Source organism: Aotus nancymaae, unplaced genomic scaffold (genome assembly GCF_030222135.1).
Source record: "Aotus nancymaae isolate 86718 unplaced genomic scaffold, 86718_ANA_hifiasm-v0.15.2.pri h1tg000011l, whole genome shotgun sequence".
NCBI classification, from domain to species: Eukaryota; Metazoa; Chordata; class Mammalia; order Primates; family Aotidae; genus Aotus; species Aotus nancymaae.
In genome coordinates, this window is record NW_026988422.1 from 78,390,521 (window position 1) to 78,414,854 (window position 24,334).

Here is a 24,334-nt window from a genome sequence, read left to right on the forward strand (position 1 = left end):
GTATGGGGGTATTAGCTACACCTTTGCTCCTAACAAATTAATGTGAGAACATTACAAATATCTATCAGGGAATAAGCTAAACCAGTAAGAGAATCTCCATACAATGAAATAGTATGTGAATGTTACAAAGAAACAGCTGGCTTTAGGAGTGTGTGTCCACACACACATATGTAAAAAGTCATTACGCTGCATGTATTAAGATTAGTGCACTTTATGCATTTACTGTATGTTTTACCTCAATTATAAAGAAAAAAAATCCTAGAGAGATTTGATATGGAATATTCTCAAATATGTTAGCTAAAAAAGCAGTAGGTAGAAGTGTGCTGAATGTGCTACCATGTAAAAGTGGTAGGGACACAGCCAGTCACTTATTTGTGTAAAAAGTCTGAAAAATATACTCAAAGAAACTAAGTAATATTTGTTGCCTTTGGGGAAAAGTACTAAAGAGAAATACTTTTCATGGTAGGGCTTTTTGTACATTTTTAGGTGTTTTTAACCACATGGTTGTAGTTCTTAAAGGAAAAATATTCTTTAAAAAAAGCTTACACCTGTAATCCCAACACTTTGGGAGGCCAAGGAGGGCAGATGGCTTGACTCCAGGAGTTTGAGACCAGCCTGGACAACATGGCAAAATCCTGTCTCTACAAAAAATACAAAAATTTGCTGTGTGTGGTGGTGCAGGCCTGTAGTCCCAGTTACTTGGAGGGTTGAGGTGGGAGATCACTTGAGCCAGGATGCTGAGGTTGCAGTGAGTCATGTTCACGCCACTGCACTCCAGGCTGGGTGACGAAGTGAGACTCCACCTCAAAAAAATAATTAAATAAAAAATAAAAAAATTAAAAGCTTACTACCTGTACTATTGAGATTGAGCAAGTTCTCCAAACCCACTCTCCCTGATCCAGGGAAGGGCAAGGTAACTGACTATAGTGGCACTAGGGTTGTGATCAGTTTCCAAAGTTAGGGGAGAATGTGCCAATACACTGTAGCTTTGAGAGCTCAGGCCCGAAGATCGGGATGAATAAGCGTGAACGCCTAATCCAAACTACAGGGGCCTACGAGCAAGGTCTGGGAGGTACAAATCAGGCAGGGCACAGAGCTCAGTATAGGTTTTGAGTAAATATCTAAGGGGATAATGTGCACATACGTGTGTGTATGTTGCTCCCGGCTCTCCACCACCCAGCACCCTGAAGGTGACTGCCAATCTCCAATGCTAATTACCGAAAATGGTTGGTTTTAGGGTCAGAGAGGCAAAATGGAAAACAAATCATTTTTGGTCCTATGGTGATACAGTGCTCCTTATTTTAAGGTTTGGTTTAGCCACGTGGGTTAGATAACTGACCATATATTCACTTTCTCAAATTTGGGCTGGGTGCTTGGTACTGGATCTAAAGCAGGAAGCAAGATGAGGTCCTATCCTAATGGGGCATCCTTTCTAGTATGGTGTGGGGGACAGCCAGATACAAAGTGATACAGTGCAATGGTAAATCCATGATAGTGATGGGGGGCTACTTTATATTAATAAGGGCTGTCCTCTGAGCAGTAACTGAATGGGACCCTGAATGATAGGAGCCTGCTCTGCACCAAACGTCTTCCCTGCATTCTTTCACTTAATCCTCATGACCACCCTCTGGGTTCTAGTTATTACTATTGTCACTAATGTAGAAGAGTGCACAGAAACAAAGCATTTTGTCCAAGGTCACACAGTCAAGTGACAGAGAAGCCTTCACAAACAGGAAGTCCGACCCCAGACCCTCCCATGAACTCTGTACTAGGATGAGCTTAGTGTGCAGTGAAACCAGGAAGACCCTCATGACTAAAGCACACTGAGAGAAGACGACTCAGTCATGGAGGGGCCGGATCGCACAGGCTTTGTAAGCCATGGGAGGAGTTTAGATCTATTTTGATTTCTATTTTAACTAGATTATTCTAGCTACAAAGTGGAAAATAGAACAGAGAGGGGCAAAGGGTGGAAATAGCAAGACCCCAGTAGGAGGCTGTGACATAATCCAGGTAAAAGCAATGGTTGATCGATGAGGGTGCTGGCAGTGGAAATGGGATTGTGCTTTACCTAGGAGGCCAAATAAATAATTTGCTGATGGACTGATAGGATGCAGGACACAAGAGAAGGACAAGAACCAAGGATGACCCTTGGTAAGCTTTTAGTTTGGGCAGCTGAGATGGGTGGAAGGACTGTTTGCAGAACGCCCTTTCAGGAGAGCAGTAGAAAAATGTGAGGGTTCAACAAATGGTGCTGGAGAAACTGGATATTCACATGCAAAAGAATGAAGCTGGACCATTACCTTATATTCTAAACAGAGAGTCCCCAACACATGATGGTCCAAATGACTTTTTTACTTTTTGATGGTGCAAAAATGATACACATCCAATAGAAACCATACTTCCAGGACCCGGCTGGGCGTGGTGGCTCACGCCTGTAATCCCAGCACTTTGAGAGGCTGAGGTGGGCGGATCACAATGTCAAGAGATTGAGACTATCCTGGCCAACATGGTGAAAACCAATCTCTACTAAAAACACAAAAATTAGCTGGGCACAGTGGTGCACGCCTGTAGTCCCAGCTACTCGGGAGGCTGAGGCAGGAGAATCACTTGCACCGGGGAGGCGGACGTTCCAGTGAGCCAAGATTGCACCACTACATTCCAGCCTGGTGACAGAGCAAGACTCCGTCTCAAAATTAAATAAATGAATAGAGGCTTTGTGTTAGACAATTATGCCCAAGTATAGGCTGATGTGAGTTCTGAGCACATTTACATTAGGCTAGGCTAAGCTATGATGTTCGGTAGGTTGGGTGGATTAAATGCTTTTTTTTTTGAAACAGGGTCTCACTCTGTTGCCCAGGGTTAGAGTACAGTGGCATGGTCATGGCTCACCCCAGCCTTGACCTCCTAAGGCTCAGGTGATCTCTCCCACCTCACCCTCTTGAGTAGCTGGGACTACAGGCATGCATCACCACACCCAGCTAATGGCATTTTTAGTAGAGATGAGCTTTTGCAATGTTGCCCAGGCTGGTCTTGAACTTCTGAGCTCAACCAATCTGCCCACCCTGGCCTTTCAAAGTGCTGAGATTACAGGTATGAGCCACTGCGTCTGGCCAAATGCATTTTTGACTTAAGATATTTTCAACTTACGATGGGTTCCCTGGAACATAACTCCACATGAACAGGGAAGCATCTGTATGAAAGATCAAAGACCCAATGTAAGAGCTAAAACCACAACACTCTTATCCAGAATATATATATAGAACTTCTAAAACTCAACAACAACAAAAATCCAAAATTGGGTAAAAAGGACTTGAATAGATAATTTTCCAAAGAGACAAATGGCCAATAAGCCATTAAAAGATGCTCAACATCCCTAATCATTAGGGAAATGTAAATCAAAACCACAGGAAGGTACCACTTTACATCCATTAGGATAGCTCTTACCAAAAACACAGAAACAAGTATTGATGAGGATGTGAAGAAACTGGAACTTGGTGCATTACGGGTGGGAAAGTAAAATAGTACAGTCACTACAGAAAACATGGAGACTCCTCAAAAAATTAAGCAGAATTACCATACAATCCAGTAATTCTACTTCTGTGTATATACTCTAAAGAACTGAAAGCAATGACCCAGATATGTCTACACTAACGTTCACAGCAGCATTATTCACAACAGCTGAAGGGTGGAAGCAACCCAAATATCCACTGGCAGATGAATAAACAAGATGTGGTCTATACATACAATGGGATATCATTCATCTCATAAAGCAAATTCTGACACATCATGGTATGGATGAACCATAAAGACTTCAGGCTAAGTGAAGTTAAGTCTGACACAAAAGAACAAACATTGTCTGATTCCAATTATATGAGCTACTTAAAAAAAGTAAATTCAGGCAGGGTGTGGTGGCTCACACCTGTGATCCCAACATTTTGGGAGGCTGAGGCGGGCGGATCACAAGGTTAGGGGATCAAGACCATCCTGGCTAACAAGGTGAAACCTACCTCTATTAAAAATACAAAAAATTAGCTGGGTGTGGTGGCACACACCTGTAGTCTCAGCTAGTGGGGGGGGCTGAGACAGGAGAATTGCTTGAACCTGGGAGGCAGAGGTTGTAGTGAGCCGAGATCACACCACTGCACTCCAGCCTGGGCAACAGAGAGAGACTCATCTGAAAAAAAAAAAAAAAAAAGTAAATTCAGAGACAGAACAAAGTAGAATGAGGGGTTGCCAGGAATTTGGAAGGAAAGGGTATTAGTGTTTAATGGGTAGAGTTTCAATTTGGGATAAAGAAAAAGTTCTGGAGATGAAGGGTGCTGAGGACTGCAAAACACTGTAAATGTACTTTATGCCATTAAACTGTACACTTAAAAATGGCTAAAATGGTAAACTGTGTGTGTATTTTACCACATACACACACAAAAGCCCTCTAAAAGTTGTTCATAAACTGCCTTGCAGACTAGTTAGAAAGCACTCTCTCCTGGCCTGCACATCTACCTGCTCCTTGCATCTTTGCAAGGGGCACAGACCTGAGCTGGCTGTGACCGGGCATTTACCATTCCATCTAAAACACACATTGCGCTCATAGATCTGCACACACACACAAATTCAATCCCATCTGGATTCTTTTCACTCACATCACAATCTGCAAAATGATACATTCAGCCCGGCTGTGTTCTTCATTACTAGCCATGACAGCTGCAGACGTGAGCAGTTGCTTGTCTTGGAGGGTAGGGTCAATGCTGGCAGGAAGGACCTGTGGCCCTGAGGCTTGGCCTGAACTATCTAGAGAATTCAGGGCAGTAACATCAACACACACAAGCATGTAGCACTTACCCAAATTCCTCAGGATTAAAATACAGATACTTTCTTTCCCTCTAGTTTAGAGCAGAGAGAGAGGAAAGGAAGGGACTAATTTAAACTTACAAAGGAAAACTAAACTTTTTCTCATTCTAAAAAACTTCTTACCTCTTGTTCCTAAAACCAAATGATTCGTATTAGTGCTTGGTTTACTGAGTTACAAAAAAAACCTGGGTCAAAAGGCTAAAATGATAGAATTCTTTTTTAATCAATGATATTAGAAATGTGTCCTAAAAACCTGGAAACTAAACATTCTGTCCATTTGATTTTAGGAAAGCCAAGTTCACCTAAAGAATGTGTCAAACATATCATCTAAATAATCCAAGACCTAGAATGCATCAATCAATGTGACAGAATTTCCAAAAAACAGATTGGTATTACTTAAGTCTTCAAAAAAGACAGTTGTTACTATATAATTCTACAGGTGGACATGAAGCAGAACTTGGTAAACAAAATTTTGTATTATACTATGCATTTTCATATGATTCACCATGGAATTAAAACATTATAAAGATCATTTCTGCTACCACTATTTAAATGTTATTACCCATTTGAATTGAAAAAAGATGAAAGGACACAAAGTGAACAGACGATAACTTTATTGGAGATTTACTCGGCTACAATTATTACAAAATAAACAACTAAAGGTAATTGTGATCCATAAGGTGCAGACTGCAAATTTCTGCAGCACAATTACTGTATGAATTAATGACACCATGTTCCTTAAAAAACAGCTGCAGCATGTGATGGTAAATATTTTATTGTCAATCAAATTATATGCATTCGTTTTACTTGATTTTAGTAATTTTCCTTCACTATTTACAGCAGAAAAGCCAGAAATTTACTTCCTGTTCACCTCTGCATTTTTGCTAAGTAACTTGCTGCTGCAGTAAATTCTTAGTGCATCTATAAAATTTAAATTGTCTGTGGTTGATGTCCAAATAAAAATGGACTAGAAAAAAAAACAAGTAATGATTAAAATATATTTACAAGTTAGTTGTGAAAAATCACTTTCACTGCTAGTGGAAAATACAATGGTCTCAATGCAAATTTTCTAGATATTGCTATTGGCGACTCCAACAACTTTTAAAATCATTTTAATAGTCTTGGTCTTAAACGTATCTTTAAAACTTTTCATGTACAATATAAAATAAGGAAATTTACCTGGAAATAATTAAATTTCTGAAAAGTAATCAGTGGTTGGAAAAATACAATTATTCAAATGTAATTAAAACAACCATATAGGTAATAAACATGATATGAATTTCTCTTCTGCAGATAATGCAAATGGGTTAAGGACTCTTAACATAATTTCAGATGCAGTTTAAAAAAGGTATCAAGGTCTCAGTTTGGTGGCTTAAATTTTGTGTAAAGGGATTAGACACCCTAACAGAGCAAGATCCAATGTTTTAAATCAACGGGGCCTTGTGCATGAACTGCACTCGGTCTGGATTCCAGTGGGCCTCCGAAGTCCCCACCTGCCTCCAGTGAGCCACTGAAGGAGCCGACTGCCAGGTGAACACCTGGATTCATGAACCAAAGCAGCCGCAAGCTTTGTGTTGTCAAGGCAGGGTATCAGAATCTTGATGAGGGCAAAGTATTAACAACAAATAAAAATATCAGTGTATTAAAAGACAATTACAGGAGTGTTAGAGGTCATTCTAAATTTCATCACTTCACATAATATAAATGAAAAAAAAGAAATGTAACAAACATTTTAAAAACATAATTAAGAATTCAGTTAACAAATCTTTTTCATACTTTCACGAACAGTAAAAATGCCACAGACAAAAATGACCTATTTAAGTTGTGCGAGTATATGACACATTGCAGGCATTATAATTATCTTTTTCAAATTCCATAAATCAAAACAGCAGCAAGGCCAAACCACATTTTTTTTCCTCTCTGTTAAGCATATTTTCTTGAAATGAGGTAAAGCATGGTACCAAGTGCAATGCTTATCTGTGCTACATGAACAGAACAGAAGGGAAAAAGCTATTATAAAACGCAGCATAGTTAGGACTGCGGAAAGTATATTATAAAAGAAATTTTAAAAATTTTACAAATGAAGGTTCATGTCAACTAACTTGCACACAATCCTCATAAGGAATTTCTGCAGTTGCTTTTTCAAGATACGCCTCCCCAGTCCTTTACACGTGTGCTCAGAGCATAATCACACCCCACAAGAAGGTTTTCCATACTACATTCAGCCTCACATTGCAATCACAGGAACAGAAGGATGGCATAAAGGGTTGTACAGTGGGGCAACACAGAGTGACTTCTTTTTCTTAATTGACAGATGCAAAACATTTCAACAAGCTAAACAGAGGAAAACTTTACAGCATTAAAAATGAGCAGCACAAAAGCATTCATAACCATTTCATATGTCTAACTCGTACTTTTTTGTTTTTTAACTTAGTAACCAGGGGATCATAGAATGCTTCAAACTGTGAGTCAAATTAAAATCCACTATTTTTCTCCAACAAAAAGTGAAACAGCTAAAGTTTGCTGTTGATAAAACATTTTGAATGGCAGAAGGAAATTTGAACCCCTGAGAATGTATGACCTAATCATGTCTAAGTCTGAACATTTTAGTACTAACAAAAAAATATTCTTCTTAAGGTTACAAATATATTGAGGCATTTTTCTCCCACTGGGAATCATAACTGTGAAAACAATCTGATTTTGGTGCCAGGAATCAAAAGAATCCCATAACACTGGGATACATGCATCAGACACAATGCAAAGTCCTCAGCTCCTGGCATCAGGTAGTTTATAAATATTAAGAGATTTGTGATTAAACTTGATCACAAATCACCCTCACCATAAAATTCACATCCAGCCTTACTTGTTAATTGTACACTTTTACGTGTACAATATGATTCAAGAATTCCTTTGTTTTAACTGGCCATATCTTACATTAAGGTGTTTTAAAAACTCAAATAGACATCTAAGGTTCCAAATCAGAATTAAATATTTTTAAAACAAGTCACCTAAACTAATTTGCTCAAAAACTCATTTAATAATTTAGATCTCAATTTAAGTTTAAGATTGGAGACAACAAAAAACACTGGAGGAGCTCAATATCCCCCTCACTCAGGGTTCCTTAGAAAGCGGAGCTGACAGTTTTTCTGTGGGTGCACTCGTAGAGAGGCATTTCTCTGTGGGTGGATGATGCAGATAAAGCAGGAAGGACAGTATTCAAATGTCACTTGCACATAAATGCAGCATTTCACAAAGCATCAATTTCAGAATCATGTGCTGGAAACTATGAGACACCTCTGCTCAGCTTTCTTAAATTTCAAGCATAATTAACAGGGCAATTAATTGCAGCAAACCTCTACTGGTATGTTGATGGGAGTGCAAGACTGACCCACAGCTTTTAAAAAGGTAAATTAAGAGGTATTATAGTTACAGTGCAAAAAAAAAAAATTAAAATTTCAAGCATAATACATAAACATAGCACCAAACAGGGGAAAACGCATGCAAAAGAAAAGAAGAACTGAGGTATTTAAGTGAAGAGTGCCTACAAGTCTAATTAAAGAAACTTAGGCAAATGCCTAAAAAGGTTTTTTTTTTTTTTCCTTTTCCAAAGATGGAAATAATGAGCTAGTTTATCTAAATTAATGACTTAAATCACGTATCAAAATTATGGCAGTTTATCGCAAACGTTAAACTTTCATGGCATTAACAGCACAGCTTTGGTAGGTGAAATATGCATGCAATATTATGAAAAGTACAGTAAGAAATTTATGTGAGGAGACTAAGGGTAAAGGTGCTGTGTTTTGCTCTTTAAATAAGTAACCAATCAATTATAAAATCTGCAGCATATTTTAGGTGTGATATGTCTAAGGTTTGTTACAGCAACAGCCTAGAAGGCAAAATTATTTGCCATAAACATTTCCATCAGTGGAACTACCTAGCAGGAGGTCTTTAGTAAAATGGGGTATTTAGTCAAAGATCATTTTTATGATAAAAAATGTCCATAGACTACATATTCTGGTTTTTAAAATGTCTTCAGTACACATATGACAGAAATTTTAGTATGATCCTGCAATAAGTTACAACTATACTAGTGAGTTGTAAGTATCATGCTGTCTTAACGTCTAATGCATAAGAAAATGAAGGGAATGTAAAACAGTTTGTTCCAAAAAGATCAGAGATTAAAGAATATCCATGAAGGTTTTACTTTTAAGGCAAGAACCTTTTTTATGCAAGACTATGTGGCATCGGAAAACTAAACTGTGATTCACCAACATGCCAGCCAATGTTCATTAAAAATCCGTCCCTTACTATCAGGTGCAACAGCGACCAGGAACATCACCTTACACAGTATAATGTGGAAAGAAAAGACAACATTGGCGCACTTCTCTCGAAAACCTTATCATTCTATTCAGCTTATCAACTACTGCAGGACTGGCACTACTGCACACATGGAGAGCTGGAGAAGAATCTACATCATCCTAGAGACTGCTGGAGGTTTAAGCTCCATGGCCTTCTAACACTAATAAAAGCTGACATAAATTATACTGAAGAAAAAAAAAAACAACAAAAACCTGTCAATTATTCTGAACACTTGCTAAATGTCATCATTAAAGCACTCTTGTGATTTAAACAAAGCAGAAGTGAAGAAAGAAGACAAGATTGTGTTTGCGCAAAAAACTAAAACTACAATTAGTTCCAAAATTTTATACATATGTTAAATGTTTTATTCTGTTATCTATCTTGTTATCAAACAAACTTTAAATTCTGCCTTCAACTCTTTCTGCTTAAAATCAACTTTAAGTCATCCTTTCCTATTTAAATAATTTTCCCCTTAATTTTTTTTGTTTTGGATTTAAAAGGGGGTTTCAGCTGTTGGGAACCTGAGGTTGATTAGCTTTGAGGCTTCGGAGGGCTCTTCTTGCTGCTGCAGATTTGGCAATCCTGTAACTTCGACCAACACCTTTAAATTTCCCCTTTCCTACTACTTCCACGGTAACTCTGACCTTCCCGTCGTAAGTTCTCTCAGCTGGGCTGTAAAAAAATCCAAACATCTCGAATTAGAAGTCAGAAGTATTTATTATCATTGTCAATCAGCATTTAGTGTGCACTCTCAGGCCGAGAGTGCCATGTATAAGCTGACACCACACAAAGGAAACCACGCGTTACGACTTACTGCAATTGCATGCCCCCGACAGACAGGGCTGCCGTCTAGTCTTTTTTTCAGCATTATTTCATAAAAACAGAAGGAAAAAAGGAAATCAATCAGATTACAAATAGAAACCTGACAACAGCACGCCGCAGTGTAAATATTTCTCAGAATCATTAGTTTACAGTATCTTTGCGAACTTTTCCCCCTTGATATTTTTAAGTTAATTTTTTTCCATGTACATTTTTTGCTTACCTAAATTTGGCAGTTTCTGGTTCCATTTCAAGCAATTCTCGCACAGGGGAACGGGGTACATTTGCAGAAAACTTTTCTGCAATCAAAATGAAAGAATAATATGAATATTATCTTTGAAGTTGTTTTTAATTTTATGGGTTTCTTTCTCAAGGGAGCCAATAATACCTATTAGTGGCCGCATCATGGGATAGTACACCTGCCAGACTGTCTCCAGTGACATCCCACTATCCATGTAAATGGCACCAGCAAGCGACTCAAAAATATCCCCCATGGCCTTTGGAACTTCAATATCCTCTTCTTTTTCTTCATCCTCCTCAGATCTCCTAAGCTATTAGAGAGAGAAAAGTGACTTGTAAGCAAAAAAGGCCACTTTTACAGGCAGTCCACAGATGAGTGTTTCTTTTCTTGGATATAATACGATTTTTGTTACTTCTTTAATAAGGGGAGAAATACAATTTATGGTATGCCTACTACATTGTAGTAGTAAAATAAACATCTTTTAAAAAAATGTTTTTCAAACTTCTCAAGAAAAAAAATCCCCAACCCATTTATTATTCTGTACCCAGCAAATGAAAAAAGATAACTTTTAAATTTAAACAACTTTAACACAGAATTAGAAATAGTCAATAAAAGTATGAAAAAATTCAAGTTCACTCATAATCAAAGACCTGTACTTTAAAACAGTTCTACCCCCTAGCTGCTTGGCAAGCATTCAACAGTACTAACTGGTCTGGTGCTGGCATGGTTGGGGAGCAGAAATCGCTATTGTAAGGAAATAGGGAAATTCTATTTGAAAGATATTTTCCTCCAAGCTCCCTCTTCATTAAGCCACTAGATATGTGTTCACTATGACAGAATGTCTGACATAACAGGTATGCAAATTAATAAAATCGTACATCTGTATCAAAAGCCTTTGAAAAACTCACAATTCTTTGATGCAGCAATTGCATCTCTAAGAAATTATTTTAAGGAGGTAACTAGATACATAAGTGTATTTATCACATTCATGATTATTAAACATCCTAACTAAAAACTACTTTACACAGCCTTAAAGAACCATTTAAATAAATCAGCCACGTGCTGACTAGCATGTAGCTCCTGAGCCTCACAATACCAATCAGTATGCAGAAAGTCAGCCACAATATATTATAAGAGAAAAGAACAGGCTATAGTATACTAAACACAATAGAATTCCATTTTACATTTTACATATCTTTTTATCTATATACATCTGCAATTCATCCCAAAATGTTAATATGGGTTATTTCTGAGGTAGCATAATTGGACAAATTTAACTAGTTTTCTTTTTATTTACTTGTACTAATTTTTCTAAAATCAACACAAATCATTTGTGAAAAATATAAAGAGAAAGTGGGAAAATACTAATTTCTAATAGGTTGTTTAGCCATACAAAGTTCTATATAATACATTTATACTGCTAACTGCTTAAAAAAAAAAGACTTATTTTTCATTTATTATGGTTTTGAGACAGAAAGGAATTTTAAAACTTACCAAGTTTAATTCTCTATTTTTACAGCGGAGGAAACGGAGGCCCAGAGAGGTAGAGACTTTCTTAAGATCAAATAGTAAGTTAGAAATGCCAGACCATGACATTTCCAATTAGTTCTTGTAACTTCTATACATATGTTTATATAAACAAAGGGAAGGAAAGAATGAACAAAAACTAACAAAACCAATATGCCCCACTGGCATCCATCTAATTTTAGCTAATTCCTCAAATTTCAAGCTTAACTATTTCTAAAGAATGAGACTAGATAACACTTGGAAGTCTACGAGATGGTCCCACCTTCTCGCCTCACGGCCTGCCATGCTCCGGCTCAGACTGTTCATCTCGGACAAGAGCACAAAGGCGCGGTGAAGTAAGAGCAGGGCCTACTAACTCCTCCAGTGCACATCTGGGCAGCTGGCAGGATGTGACACTTGGCCCTGCGGCTAGACTTCAAACCTACTCTTAATTTTTCTCATACAAAGAGAAACTCACTACTCCCCAGCAAAAGTTTGGTGCAATTAAAAAGGGGAAGGTACGAACTACAGCAAGGACAACTAAAACAGCTACTAGTGTAAAGGCTGTATTTCTTGACTTCTTATAAGAAAATCTACAAAAATGAGAAAATTAAAGGAATTGAAATGGGAAGAAGAGGAAATGAGAGTCTCTCTGGGGGACACAGGTATGCAGATGAATGTAAGAGACTGGAAAGATCTAAGCAATATCCTTTCCTACAAAAACTCAAAATAGCTCACAAACACATTAGAATTAGCTCCGTCACCAGAGAGCCTTTGGCTGAACTTACAATAGAAGCCTCCCAAATTCCAATGGTCAAAAATTTAGAAGTTTGTTTTTTAAATTAGATTTTCCCACTTCAAGTAGAAGCAGAATGTACATTTATGATGCCTCCCTGAGATATTAGCAAATATTTCTGATCCATTTAAAAAAGACAAAATGACACTGGGCTTTCACTAAAGTTAAACCTGCCTTGGGGCCAGGCAGTGGAGGCCACTTCTTGGGCACGCCTCAAGGCTGGAAGCCCTCATGAAGGTGTGGGAAGAGTAAATAACTGAAATCCCCTGGCTCCTTCTCTTCACCTGAGTGACCACACAGCCCACAGTGGGGGCAGACAAGTTTAAGAGGCCTACCTGCAAACTGCAGTTCACTCAGTGCTCCCCAGAGAACACACGGCACACTGAGTCCCACACCCCTGACCTCCCGATGTCCCTTTACACTGCTACGCAGTTAGAACTCTGAAAATACTGAGACTCCTAGTCAGACTGCTTTTTTCAACATAGTTTTGAACAGCACTAACCTCAGAATCCATTCCTTGCATTTCGTTCTTCTCAAGCTGAAACTGCACAAAGTCATCGATGACATGGAAGAGCTCAGGAGAGACAGCTTTGAAGTACTTGTGGTAGTCATACTTCACAGCCAGCGACGCAAAGATGGTGTTGTTGACCAGGGCAGACCGCAGGTCCGTCAGGACCCCTGGGGAGTGCTGCCGCGGGTCTTCATAAAGGTGCTTGGTTATGAGGTAGTCCAAAATCGCATCTCCCAGGAATTCTAAGCGCTGGTAACAATCTGAGAGGATCCAAAGTGGAACCATGAGTTCGTGAAGAAGCATTTACACTATCCCCACATATGCAACTGATCCCCAAACCCCAAAAAGATTTGCATTTACATTTTCAAACATATATTCTTCAGTAAGGAAGTTATTTGACATGATACTTACTAAAAAGCCTCTGGAAACTAAATTTTAGTGGCAAATTAAGCACATTTCTTATGTAAATTAGGGTCATAAAATCCTCAAGTGGTCAAAAGACTAATGCTTGTTAAGAAGGAAAAAAAAAAATCTCACAGGTGCTATCATGATCACTGAACGCTTTTCTCTGGCACTGCGCTGTCTGGGCAGGTGCTGGGGCCTTCCCCTCGAGTCTCCCTCACACATCATCACTTCAGTGAAACCAGGGCCGCACACACCTCCCCATGTGGCTATGCTGTGCTGCCATCGCTAAAGTCTTGTTTACACTCTGGAATGGGTGTATCCCATTCCTGGTATACCATTCCTGGGTAATTTTTGTTACACAGGATGACGGGAAAAGAAGACCCTCTTCTAAACTTGAGCTATTATAGAAATGAATTTACCACAAACCAAGAGATTGAGAAAGAAGAGTTGTGAAAGTGAGCAAAGGCAGGTAAACTGGTTGTCAAAATGTGAAAATGATTAATGTTAAATCAACACTTCTATTTTCTAGCTTCTCACAGTGATTAAAATAATCCATTCAGCTGAAGAAACTGAGGCAGAGACAGATGGTGACCTGTCCCAGAATAAGCAAAGAGTTAAGAGGCAGAGACTGTGCTAGGCTAGAACCCAGATCTCGGAACTTCCAACAGAGTGTAGTTGAAAGCCACGCATCATTTCTTCACAATGAAAATTAGGCTTCAGTTTCAACAGTCTTTCTAGTCCAGAGTCACATCATTTTTCACTTTTTGGTTTATATATTTTGCTGATCACCTTAACCTATGTTGTTTTTGTTGTACAAACTACAAACTTTATACTTCGCTTTGGTATTCTGAATTCAAGCATTTATTCTTCCTATACAGAAATCTGTAAACATCAGCTGTATTTCACAAGCTGAAGCTGATTTGGGTCTGAGGGGTTTGTTCTCCCTTCTAATCTAGTGGATTGAGAGCCTATTAAAGGAGGGGAAAATACAGAGCGCAATGAGAAGTAGATGACAGCAGAGTCTCAGCGAGGGCCATGCAACCTTCTCGTGAAATCATTGCTTTTAATCTTTTAATCTATCCATCTCTAGAAAGACCCTAAGGGAGGGGTCTTTTTGTCCAGGAAGAAAAATAAAAGGCTGTGGAAATACATCCAGAATATACAACTAAATCAAGAACCAAAAGCAGCACTGAATGGGCAAGAGAAAGGTATTTGGAGGATAAAATGGAGAAAACACACCAAAATACTAAGGCTCAAATTTCTCTAATTAGGCAGTATATAAAATGACATTGATCAGGGTATATAAGATAGACATACACCCAACAACCAAAGTTATAAAGCAATACGTACTCCCCAAATAACAAGGAAAATAAAGAATTCTTTCTTTTCCTTTTGTTCCCCCCATCCCTCGAATATTAAGCACCAACACTGTACATGCATACACCACTTTTTACAAGGCCAACACAATGCAATAAACACAAAGTCTCATTTTCCCAGAAATGAAGTTTGGTCGTGGGCTCCTTACCAGTGATAGTATTGTAGTGGTAGGAGGCATGTGTAAAAGCCTGGAGAAGGTAAGCCTTATTCTTGAATCTGTAGTTGATTTTCTTTTCAAAATTTTCAAACCCCGATATAAGGTGATTCAGTGTTTTATCTGCATCTGGATGATCAAACATACATCTTGGTGGAATCTTCAAACAACCATATTCCAAGTCTTTCAATACAGAAGAGCGTGAACTGGCCACAGAAGCAGCAGCACAGCTCACTGAAAGGTTCTTTTGTTGGCTGTTGAAATTCTCCCGAGTAGGGCACAGGGCCTTTTCCCGATCAGTCCTTTTAATTACCGGGAGCACCTTCAGCCCCAAAGAACAGAGGAAAAGCTGAGCAGCCCTCTCCCCACAGCTGGTTAAATAGCAGCCCAGCAGGGCTTCCACACAGTCCGCTATGCTTTTGTCAGCAATACACTGCTCAGTGTGCAAGTCGTAAGAAATGGACTGCTTTCCCGTGTCAACACCACAGTTTTCTTCTGATGGATTCCAGAACCCCACCACAAAGTCATCTTCTTCAACAGCTTTGCTAGGATCCAGATAGCACATTGCATCCCAAGAGCTATAGTCAAAATCCTCAAAATCTGATGAAAATGGCATACTACCTAAGGAGGATTTTTTGGGCATTTTCCATTCATATGCAGAATCAGTGGTTGAAAAAGGAGAAAGAGAGATTTTCTTTACAAAAGCTCCTGACCCCATTAACATGTTATCTATAAATCTAATATGTTCCTGATCGTACTCCAGGAAATCATCTTCACAGTCAGCCTCCTCCTTCGGAGCCCTCCACATCAGGCTCTCCTCCTCCTCATCCTCCTCCTCGTAGTCCTCATCCAGTTTGCCATTCGCCAGCATGCAGTCTTTTGTCTGAAATAAGGGAGAAAGGGGAAGGAGGGGAGACATAGCTGCTGTTTGTAAAAGGGTTTGAAACTCAATAAAAGCAAGGGTTATGGATAATTTCAAATGACAACCACAAATACTAAAAGGCAACTTTAAAATCATGGCCATTTGTTTTCAATTAACATAAAATAAGTTATTTAATCATATAAACAAAGTAAAACATGTTCTTTGAATGTTCGCCTCCTAAGTTATAAAATGACCTTTATCCAGTATGAAGCTTTAAGTTAAGGATTTTGAACATGGATATAAAGTTAAAATTAATGTCCACAATGCAAAACTTCAACTAAGAAGTCTAACTCCAGCAGGACACACAATGAAAGCACTCATAAACTGAGCGCAGATATCTTCAATTTTGCTGACAAAGTTTGAAAATGTGGTAATTTTATTTTCAAATTAATAAAATGAAATTCTGGATGTAGAAAAGCATTACCTTTGCAATTAAGAATATAAAACCAGATAAAATTATTTTTAAAACACTAAAAATGTACAATAGGATTTTATAATAAAGTTTTTGTCCCTATTTCTACTTCAAATCAAAGTAAACTTGCTACAATAAAAAACTACATTGCTTTGCTTAAAAAATAAAAGTGAGCACTACGCTAAGCTATGAATCTGAGAAATTATGCTTTTCCCCTCCACTCTGAGCTACAGTAATCAGGGGAACAGATTATAGCATAACTGACAAAAATAGAAGAAAATTTAGACTAACATAAAACACAACAATCCAATTTCTGTCAAAGGATCTTTGCTAATTCCAATTTCTTTGGCAAAAGCTTATTTGTGAGTGACAATCTTAATAATGGGCTAGGTTTTAGTAATGATGTAACTTTTCTGCAATCCTAGAAAGACGCCAAATTTCTGTTATGCAACTTTTTAAAAAAAGCAAAAAACTTTACTTGTGGGCAGGGCGGAAGGCGAAGGGTGTGTGTCAATGTTGATTGTAACAACTTTCCAGAATGTTCTGACAAAAAAAGTTACAACCATCAAGCATTTTTTAAATACTACAAATATTTCATTTTAAACTAGACTCAAAAGAGATATAAACACTGTATTTGTCTGAAAAGAAATAGCAGTAAGCCAAGCCATATCTATGTATCTTTTCATTGTTTTAATTAAGAAAAAAACACCTTTTCAAGAACAAGGAAGAACACCAAAAGAAACTGCAGTGGCAGACTCGAGGAACTATTTTCTGCTAAAAGTCTTATACTTTTCCAAGGCAACATGAAGATGCTTTTGATTACTGTTTGGTCCTTAAGACAAAAAAGGGCTAAATTGCAATTTTTAAAAAATAAGACAGTATGTTTTTTAATTGAAAAAAACCCCTTCTGTATCTTTAGAAAGGCGCTACCATAAGCCAAAAGTGGCAGAGCACAAAAATCACAAAGGGCTGACTTTTATCACAAACTGTGTGATCCTGGGCAGAGCCTTTTAGTGCCTCTGGGTTTCAGATTCTTCACCTACAAAAAAGTGGGGTTCTACCTCATAAAATGTTTTTCAAGAGCACTTCAAGCCTTTTAAGAAAAAATAGCAGCATGAAATCCTTTTCTCTGACATTTCAAGTCAACTTCGACACTCTCTTCTAGTAAGAGGTGTTTTATTTAGCATGCAAAGGTTTCAGTTAAGCCCATTTGCTGAAGGGCCAGAGAAAGGCAGGAAGATCAGCAATGCAACCAGCCAAAACCACGGTGTATCTTTTCAATATAATGCAAGGGCCTATATTTCAATAAAAATAAGTTACTAAATAAAAATCAGAATAGTATTTCTAATCAATTCCAATAACCAAAGTGCCAACAGAAACATTAAGAAAAATAAATTGAACTCTGTGTTGTATCTTAAAAAAAAAAAATCAACATGGCATGCCAATGTCACCTTTATGCTACAAGTTTTTAAAAGAGCCAAATATGTTATGAAAGGTATTAACAAAAAAGGACGACTACTACTGGAATTAACAAAGAAGGACGACTACTACTGGAATGTTATTTGTAGAAATAAAATACTATTTCCAAAGCTCAAAATCTATACATTTTCCTCTAAGTTTCTACATATTTCTAAATTAATAACAAATAATTGTTCTGACCTAACTTGCATTAAAATATTCCCTTAATGCTTTTCCAAATAAGTTCTAATTTTGTAATAAGACAAATACTACATGAGTTAAAAATATCCTCAATAAACAGGTAAAAATCAGAATAGTGTCACAGAACATGCTACCTGGAAATACTTAAAGGCAGATATATAGGATACATGTGTCAGAAAGTAGACATGAAGAAAAGTATATTCAGAAAATATAACCAGTGAAAGAAACAAATGGTATTATGATTGTTGGCCTGAAGTAAAAATGAAGTAACAATGAGCCAATTTATCTTTAATGCAAAATAAATCTCCAGGAAATGAAAGTGTCTGAAACATCGCCTTTAACTTTGGAGGAGACACCAGAACTCTCCCAGTCAACCACCACCGCATTGACTCCTGCAGCTCAGAGGCCCTCCCAGGTGCCCTCTGGTGGCCTTTAAGACAAGACAAAATGAAGCAGCTGTTGCTGATATTTGGAGTCTTAAGTCACCAGCAAGATTTAAATTATTTCCAGAAAATAATAATCTTTATGATTTTTTTTTTAAGTTCACAGGAGTCCTGACTGGGAAAACCCTGAGCTACAAAAGCAAGATTCAAGATAAATTGAAATGAATTATTTCACAGACAGACTGGAGATAACAGGTCACTGAAAAGTCATTTCACTGAACAGAGCTAAGGATCTAGGATAAATTGTAATATATAACAGCAAAGTGAATTTAAAAAAAAAAAAAAGCAAAACTCAAAGTCAAAACATTACATACTGTTATGCCTTTGGAAAGTAAATAATCACATACTCTTATGCCTTTGGAAAACAAATAATAAATAATTCCTCCATCAAAATTATAACACTATTTCTGAATTATGTGAAAAGACAGTGTATTTGAAGGAATTAATTGAATATATCAAATATCTACTCTATTATAAACATACCAAGAAAAGGAAACAAAAAATTAATAAAACAAAATTCTCTGGCTCACCAAAAAGTAAATCCCTCTAGTTACACACACACAAAAAAAAAACCTTACCATTTCATCTTTTTCCCATTTATCTGTGTTGCTTTTGTCTTGATTTACTACATAACCAGGAGGAAGCCAATTCACAGGGGGATCAAATATTGACACCACCATGCGGCTGGGCAGTCCCTTCTTTTTTCCAAGGCGATACAGATTACAGTTGCTGACCTTTAGCAGAAAATATTAGGACACTTATCCATAAATGATCACTGCTGGAATTCATTCAAGGCATATTAACATATCCTTCGTTAAATGTTCTTCAAATTAATTAATTATAGGGTAATCAATTAATTATAAGGGCTCTAGAGTTTTTCTACCCATTCATGTTATTAAAAGAGTATTATGTTATAACAGCCATGGAAACTGGCAACTTGGGAGCAGGGGCAAGGGTGGTAAATATTTCTGAATATAAGATGCAGAACACAAAAAATAATGTATGTAACTATGCAGATTCCTTATGAATGACTGAGAAGAAACAGTTCAGACAATATCAAAGCCTTGAAAATACAACCTGATGATATAAAATGCAAACTGCTAATTGGAATTATCAAAGTAAAAAAGAACCCATATAAAAAGTCAAGATATCACGATATCTTCAATGAAATGGGGGGATGATACCATCAGCTCTAGCTGCAAAGTGAAAACTGGCACCGAACAGAACTCAAAGAATGTTATATTCCTAGAATTGAAGCCACAAATAGGATTTCAACTGTAATGCTCTCTCAAATATTATTCCTTTGTTTTACAGGGATTTTATTCAACTTTTTAAAACTGGAGCAAAAGGTTTCTGTTTATTCACATCAATGAAACAGCTTTGCTGTCTATCCTCTGGTCTGGTTTTTCCTAATGCCTCTATCTCCTTCCTAATTTGCTCACATCATTGCATTTCTGTCAAGTTATTACTTGGAAACTAGGGTCTAGAATGGTCAATCCCATTTTCATAAGCCTGGGTTTCTTATTATTAAGTACTTCATGAACCCTCTTCCCATGTAACTCAACTATTGTTTAATAGACACCCACCACATGAGAGGCACTTGATTAGGCAACCTCAAGGGAATCACAGCAGCAGGACAGAGGGGCAGTCCTCTCGACACACAGGCTGGCAGGGAAAAGGAGTATACGTGTGACCACTACGGCCAAAAGTACTCTCCGTCACTGCCTGAAATGTAGCAAGCTGAAATAAATGCTAGCTTCCCTTTCCAAGCTAAGAGAACAAAGCATCACCAGTGCCAAGAAGAGGATAAAGTGAAACGTGGACTCAGATGGGAGGGAAATCACATTCCAAGTTGACAGAAATGGTGGGCAGGATGGACAAGAAAGAGCTACGTAAGGTCTCAGATATGGGGCAAAATTCCAAACAGGTATGACAGGGGTGAGCTCTCTGCAGATGGCTGGACAGAGCAAGGGCCCCAAGGCTGGGGGTGTGAGTGTGGAGCCCATCCAATGAGCTGCAAAGGGCTTCCACCTGCCTAGGATCCAAAACACGTCAGGGCTGAAAGAGCCTGAACAGCAGACTGAGGGAGTGATCATTCTTTCTGCAGAAATACGGAGTCCAAAGTTTCTGAGCAGACAAATGGATGAGTTTTGTAATAGAAAGTCACCTCTGTCTTATCCTATCTAGGAGAGTATTCTATCCTACTGCCTATGCCACACTCATCAAAGCCTCTGATACTTTCTTCCTGCAACCACCTCTCGGAAATCTCACCCATTCTCAGAGCCTTCACATGACGACTACTCTACAAAACCCTATCTTAATCCTACAGCCTCAATTATCTAAACATTTCACTAAACATTTCCACTTCATATTCTGAGGTCTAAAACCCCAACCCTAACCTTGACTTCCCACATTTCTCCCTACCTCCCTGCCCCTGCCCCCAAGTTGCGTTTCCATGGCTGTTATGGCTATCCCTCCAGTCCACCTCAAGAGCATCCTAGGAGGCCTCAGAAACACTCCTGATTCTCCTGGATGATTAGTTAGGTGACCTGACTTGAGCCTATTCAACTCTCTTTAGTGTGAATTTCCTCATCTGCAAAATGGGGATGTGTCGGCTCCTTCCCAGAGTCTTGGAGAAGATTAAATGAGAGAAAACTTGTGAAATGCTTGGTGTGGCACCTGGTGTGACAGTACTATCAGGAATGGCTAGTGTGATGGGGAAGGGCAAGGTCTCCAAAGCCAGGCTGTCTGGATTCAACCCAAGCTCTGCCACTTTGTTGACAAGAAACCTTGGGCAAGCTAACTTCTCTAGCCCATCTTCACCTATAAAATGGGGAAAATAAAAGTTTCTACCTCTCAGAATCATAAGAATTAAATTAGGTTTATATATATGTATATATGTGTGTGTGTGTATATATATATTTATGATTATAGTATCTTTTATAGTGCAGAGTAAGCACTTCTAAAGTGTTAGCTGAAATTATTTCTTCTGAAATTCTCACTCACCTCAGCCCCTTCCTCTCTACCAGAACTCTAGCTCTATCCCATTTTCTGCTTCTGCTGTTGGTTTGGATTTGCTTTTCAACTCACACTACATTCTGCTACCAGATTAATCATTTTAAACTACCACTTTATTAATATTAATAATTCCTTGCTCAATGTTCCTTCAACAGTGCCTTCTATTGAAGTTCCATTCAAAACACGTGCAAACCTTAGCCTAGCATTCAAGACCTCTCACACACAGCTTCACCCTACCTGCCTTTTCAAGCCTTTTCTCAGGTATCCACACTCCTGACTGCTGCCACGGCTGCTTCCCTGACACTGACACGGTCTGCCATCTGTTCACTTTGCTTTCGCACTATAAACCTGCCTCCTCCATGAATGTCATCCTTGATTCACAAGTGATGCTCCTTCCTTCCTTCTGAAGGCTGAGGGTGATCAGCAGCTTTCTAAGGTATCTGTCCAGGAGGCTCATGTTGCCTTGTGACACTTACTTTTTTCCACCATCACTTTAATATCTTACCTTCATTTCTTAAATCTTACTCCATGCTGAGTTTAAGAGCACACACTTCCTCTGAGCTGTCGAGCGTTTATTACTCAGAACTCTGGTGTCACCCTCTTCCCACTGGAGAGCTGCCAAGCTATTTGACGCCTGTTATTACTCTCTCCCCACCACTCTCCAAAATCTTGGAGATGAGCTCCTCCCCAAGACTCGTGTCTTACTCATGTCTGTGTGCCCTGTAAACCAAGATGCACCCTCTCAAATAAGTGTTCAACTCAACAGAGCAGAAGCTCCTTGACTGACTACAATGCACATTTCTTCATATCCCCCGCAGGATCAAGAGATGCACACACTTTCATAGTTTCCTTTGAACTGAATTTCAATCAATAAATAAGGCACATGGAGATCAGCTAAGCCCCAAAACCTGAATGTGTGATCGGTGTAAAGCAATACTCATGAGCTGCCAGGTGGTTCTGCCACAGGCTTTAGCTGGCTCTGGTGGAACAAGGGAGCAGCTGTGCTCGGCTGGTGTAGCAATTTCTGAGCATGATACTTTCTTATCCTCTGGAATTATCCAACACTGCAAACCACTTTCAGGCACACTAAATAATTAACTGCTCAAAGTAAAAGAATCACCTCTTACCTTTTTGCTTCTCATATATGAAAGGCGGCCCTCATGAGCATCAGGGTAAGTGCAAAATAGATATGTGGTGATGGCATGCTTTAAAAAGGAGTCGCCAAGCATTTCAAGCCGCTCCAGGTTAAATCCATCACTAGCGTTTGACAGAGTCAAAGCCTGAAGAATAAGTCCAGGATTGGGGCCAAGAGTCCTTGAGGAGTACCCAATAGAAGGGCTCTGCTCAGAATCCATCCTGCCCTTGAGCACTTGAATAGCGTCTGTCGTACCAGGGATTACGGCCATCATGGGACTTCCATCTGAGGTAGATTTGTTAGCATTTCCATCAAGGTATTTATTACTCAGGAGAGTACATTCATCACTGGGCTGGGGCTGGTTCTCATAAGTGTATAAATTCTGAATGGAATATGAGGTAGTTGGTTGCACGGGTATTTCCTGCTTGTAGTAATTCAGCTGATTTCCTTGGCAAAAGTCTCTGTTAGCTAAATCATAACTGCCATTGGCAAGATTTTGATTGTAAGAAAGACCATTAATTGCTGTAAGATCTGCTGAAACTTCCACATGGAGCTTACCAGGGGACTCGCTGAGCAACATTCTGCAGTTCACAGACATTTGGTCATGATTTTCTAGAGAGGAGTTTCTATTAGCACCTTGATGTGCAGCATTTTCAGGGACAATTGTGCTGTGCTTACAGTAATTATCATTTTCAGCTGAAGAGGAGTTAGAAATTGAGATGAAAGACTTGCTGTCGATAGATTTTTTCCACCCGAAGTCTAAGTTAGGGTATCTGCAAAGACATTTTTATAACTTTTCATCAGATTCTTCACAACAGCTCAGCTTAGAGCAACAGCAATTTGAATTTAAAAACAGAAACAAAGATGCCTATAAATGTACTCTTTAGAAGAGCGGCAAGTTCCCAGGCCAGAAATTAACATTATTTGGAATTCTGCACAATGTAAATTATAAAGTGGGACATGATTTTCTCTACTGCTTTAATCTCTGGCTCTAGACTATAGGGCTTAGAGCACAGTGTGGTAGTTAAGGTCATGAAGCTTGGGAGCATCCTGCAGGACCTCATATATGAGGGCCTAGCTTCATGGGCTGGAACCCCAGGCACTCTGGTTAACCCAGAGTAACTTTGGGCAACTTACATAAACTCTCTGTGCCTCAACTTCTGCACCTGAAAACAGGGCTAACAATTCCTAACTCACAGCACTGTCTTAATGATTAAATGAGCTAACTAACACAAGGTACAGCATTTAAGCTAGTGTTTGGCACTGTAGTAACTACTAAACAAACATTGTGGTTATTCCTATTATATTTTAAAATTCCTTCAATCCCTAGAATAGTCTTGGTATTGCCAACTGGATAACCAAAATTAGTGGGAATCCTTAAGCCAACAGTTTCTTTAGAATGCAGAGACTTTCTTCCCATTAGTAAATGAGAAGAAAATAATGAAGACAAAGAACATGCTGAGGCTATTGCTTTTTAACATATATTTGGATTTTTAAAAGAAAAAACAGACTGAAAATGCTGACACAGTAACAAAGAATGATTTCATTCTCACTCCAACCGTTTTGGCTGAAGAAGTAATGGTTATTTCTGACCTTAAGGCTCTCATCTCCCTCTGAGACTTGACGAAAGCATAAGATATCCATATTTTCTTTTTACTTAATAATTATTTTATATACAATTTAAACTTAATTCTGTTCTTTTGCAAACAGGATCTCGTAATCTGTGTTC

At 38.5% G+C, this 24,334-nt stretch overlaps 1 protein-coding gene across 5 annotated transcripts in view; it reads right to left on the minus strand.

Moving 5' to 3' along the window:
• Positions 1 to 5,445: 5,445 nt before the first annotated feature.
• Positions 5,446 to 24,334, minus strand: part of DICER1 (dicer 1, ribonuclease III) — a 70,941-nt gene continuing 52,052 nt past the window's right edge. For all 5 annotated transcript variants that reach the window (XM_012458292.2, XM_064375194.1, XM_021666531.2 and 2 more), the window contains 7 exons: positions 22,598 to 23,378; positions 19,031 to 19,186; positions 15,011 to 15,899; positions 13,072 to 13,340; positions 10,415 to 10,577; positions 10,250 to 10,325; positions 5,446 to 9,879 (listed from right to left, as the gene is read on the minus strand). In XM_012458292.2, the coding sequence (XP_012313715.1) occupies positions 9,714 to 9,879; positions 10,250 to 10,325; positions 10,415 to 10,577; positions 13,072 to 13,340; positions 15,011 to 15,899; positions 19,031 to 19,186; positions 22,598 to 23,378 (2,500 nt within the window). In that variant the 3' untranslated portion in view covers positions 5,446 to 9,713. The remainder of the gene's footprint in view (positions 9,880 to 10,249; positions 10,326 to 10,414; positions 10,578 to 13,071; positions 13,341 to 15,010; positions 15,900 to 19,030; positions 19,187 to 22,597; positions 23,379 to 24,334) is intronic.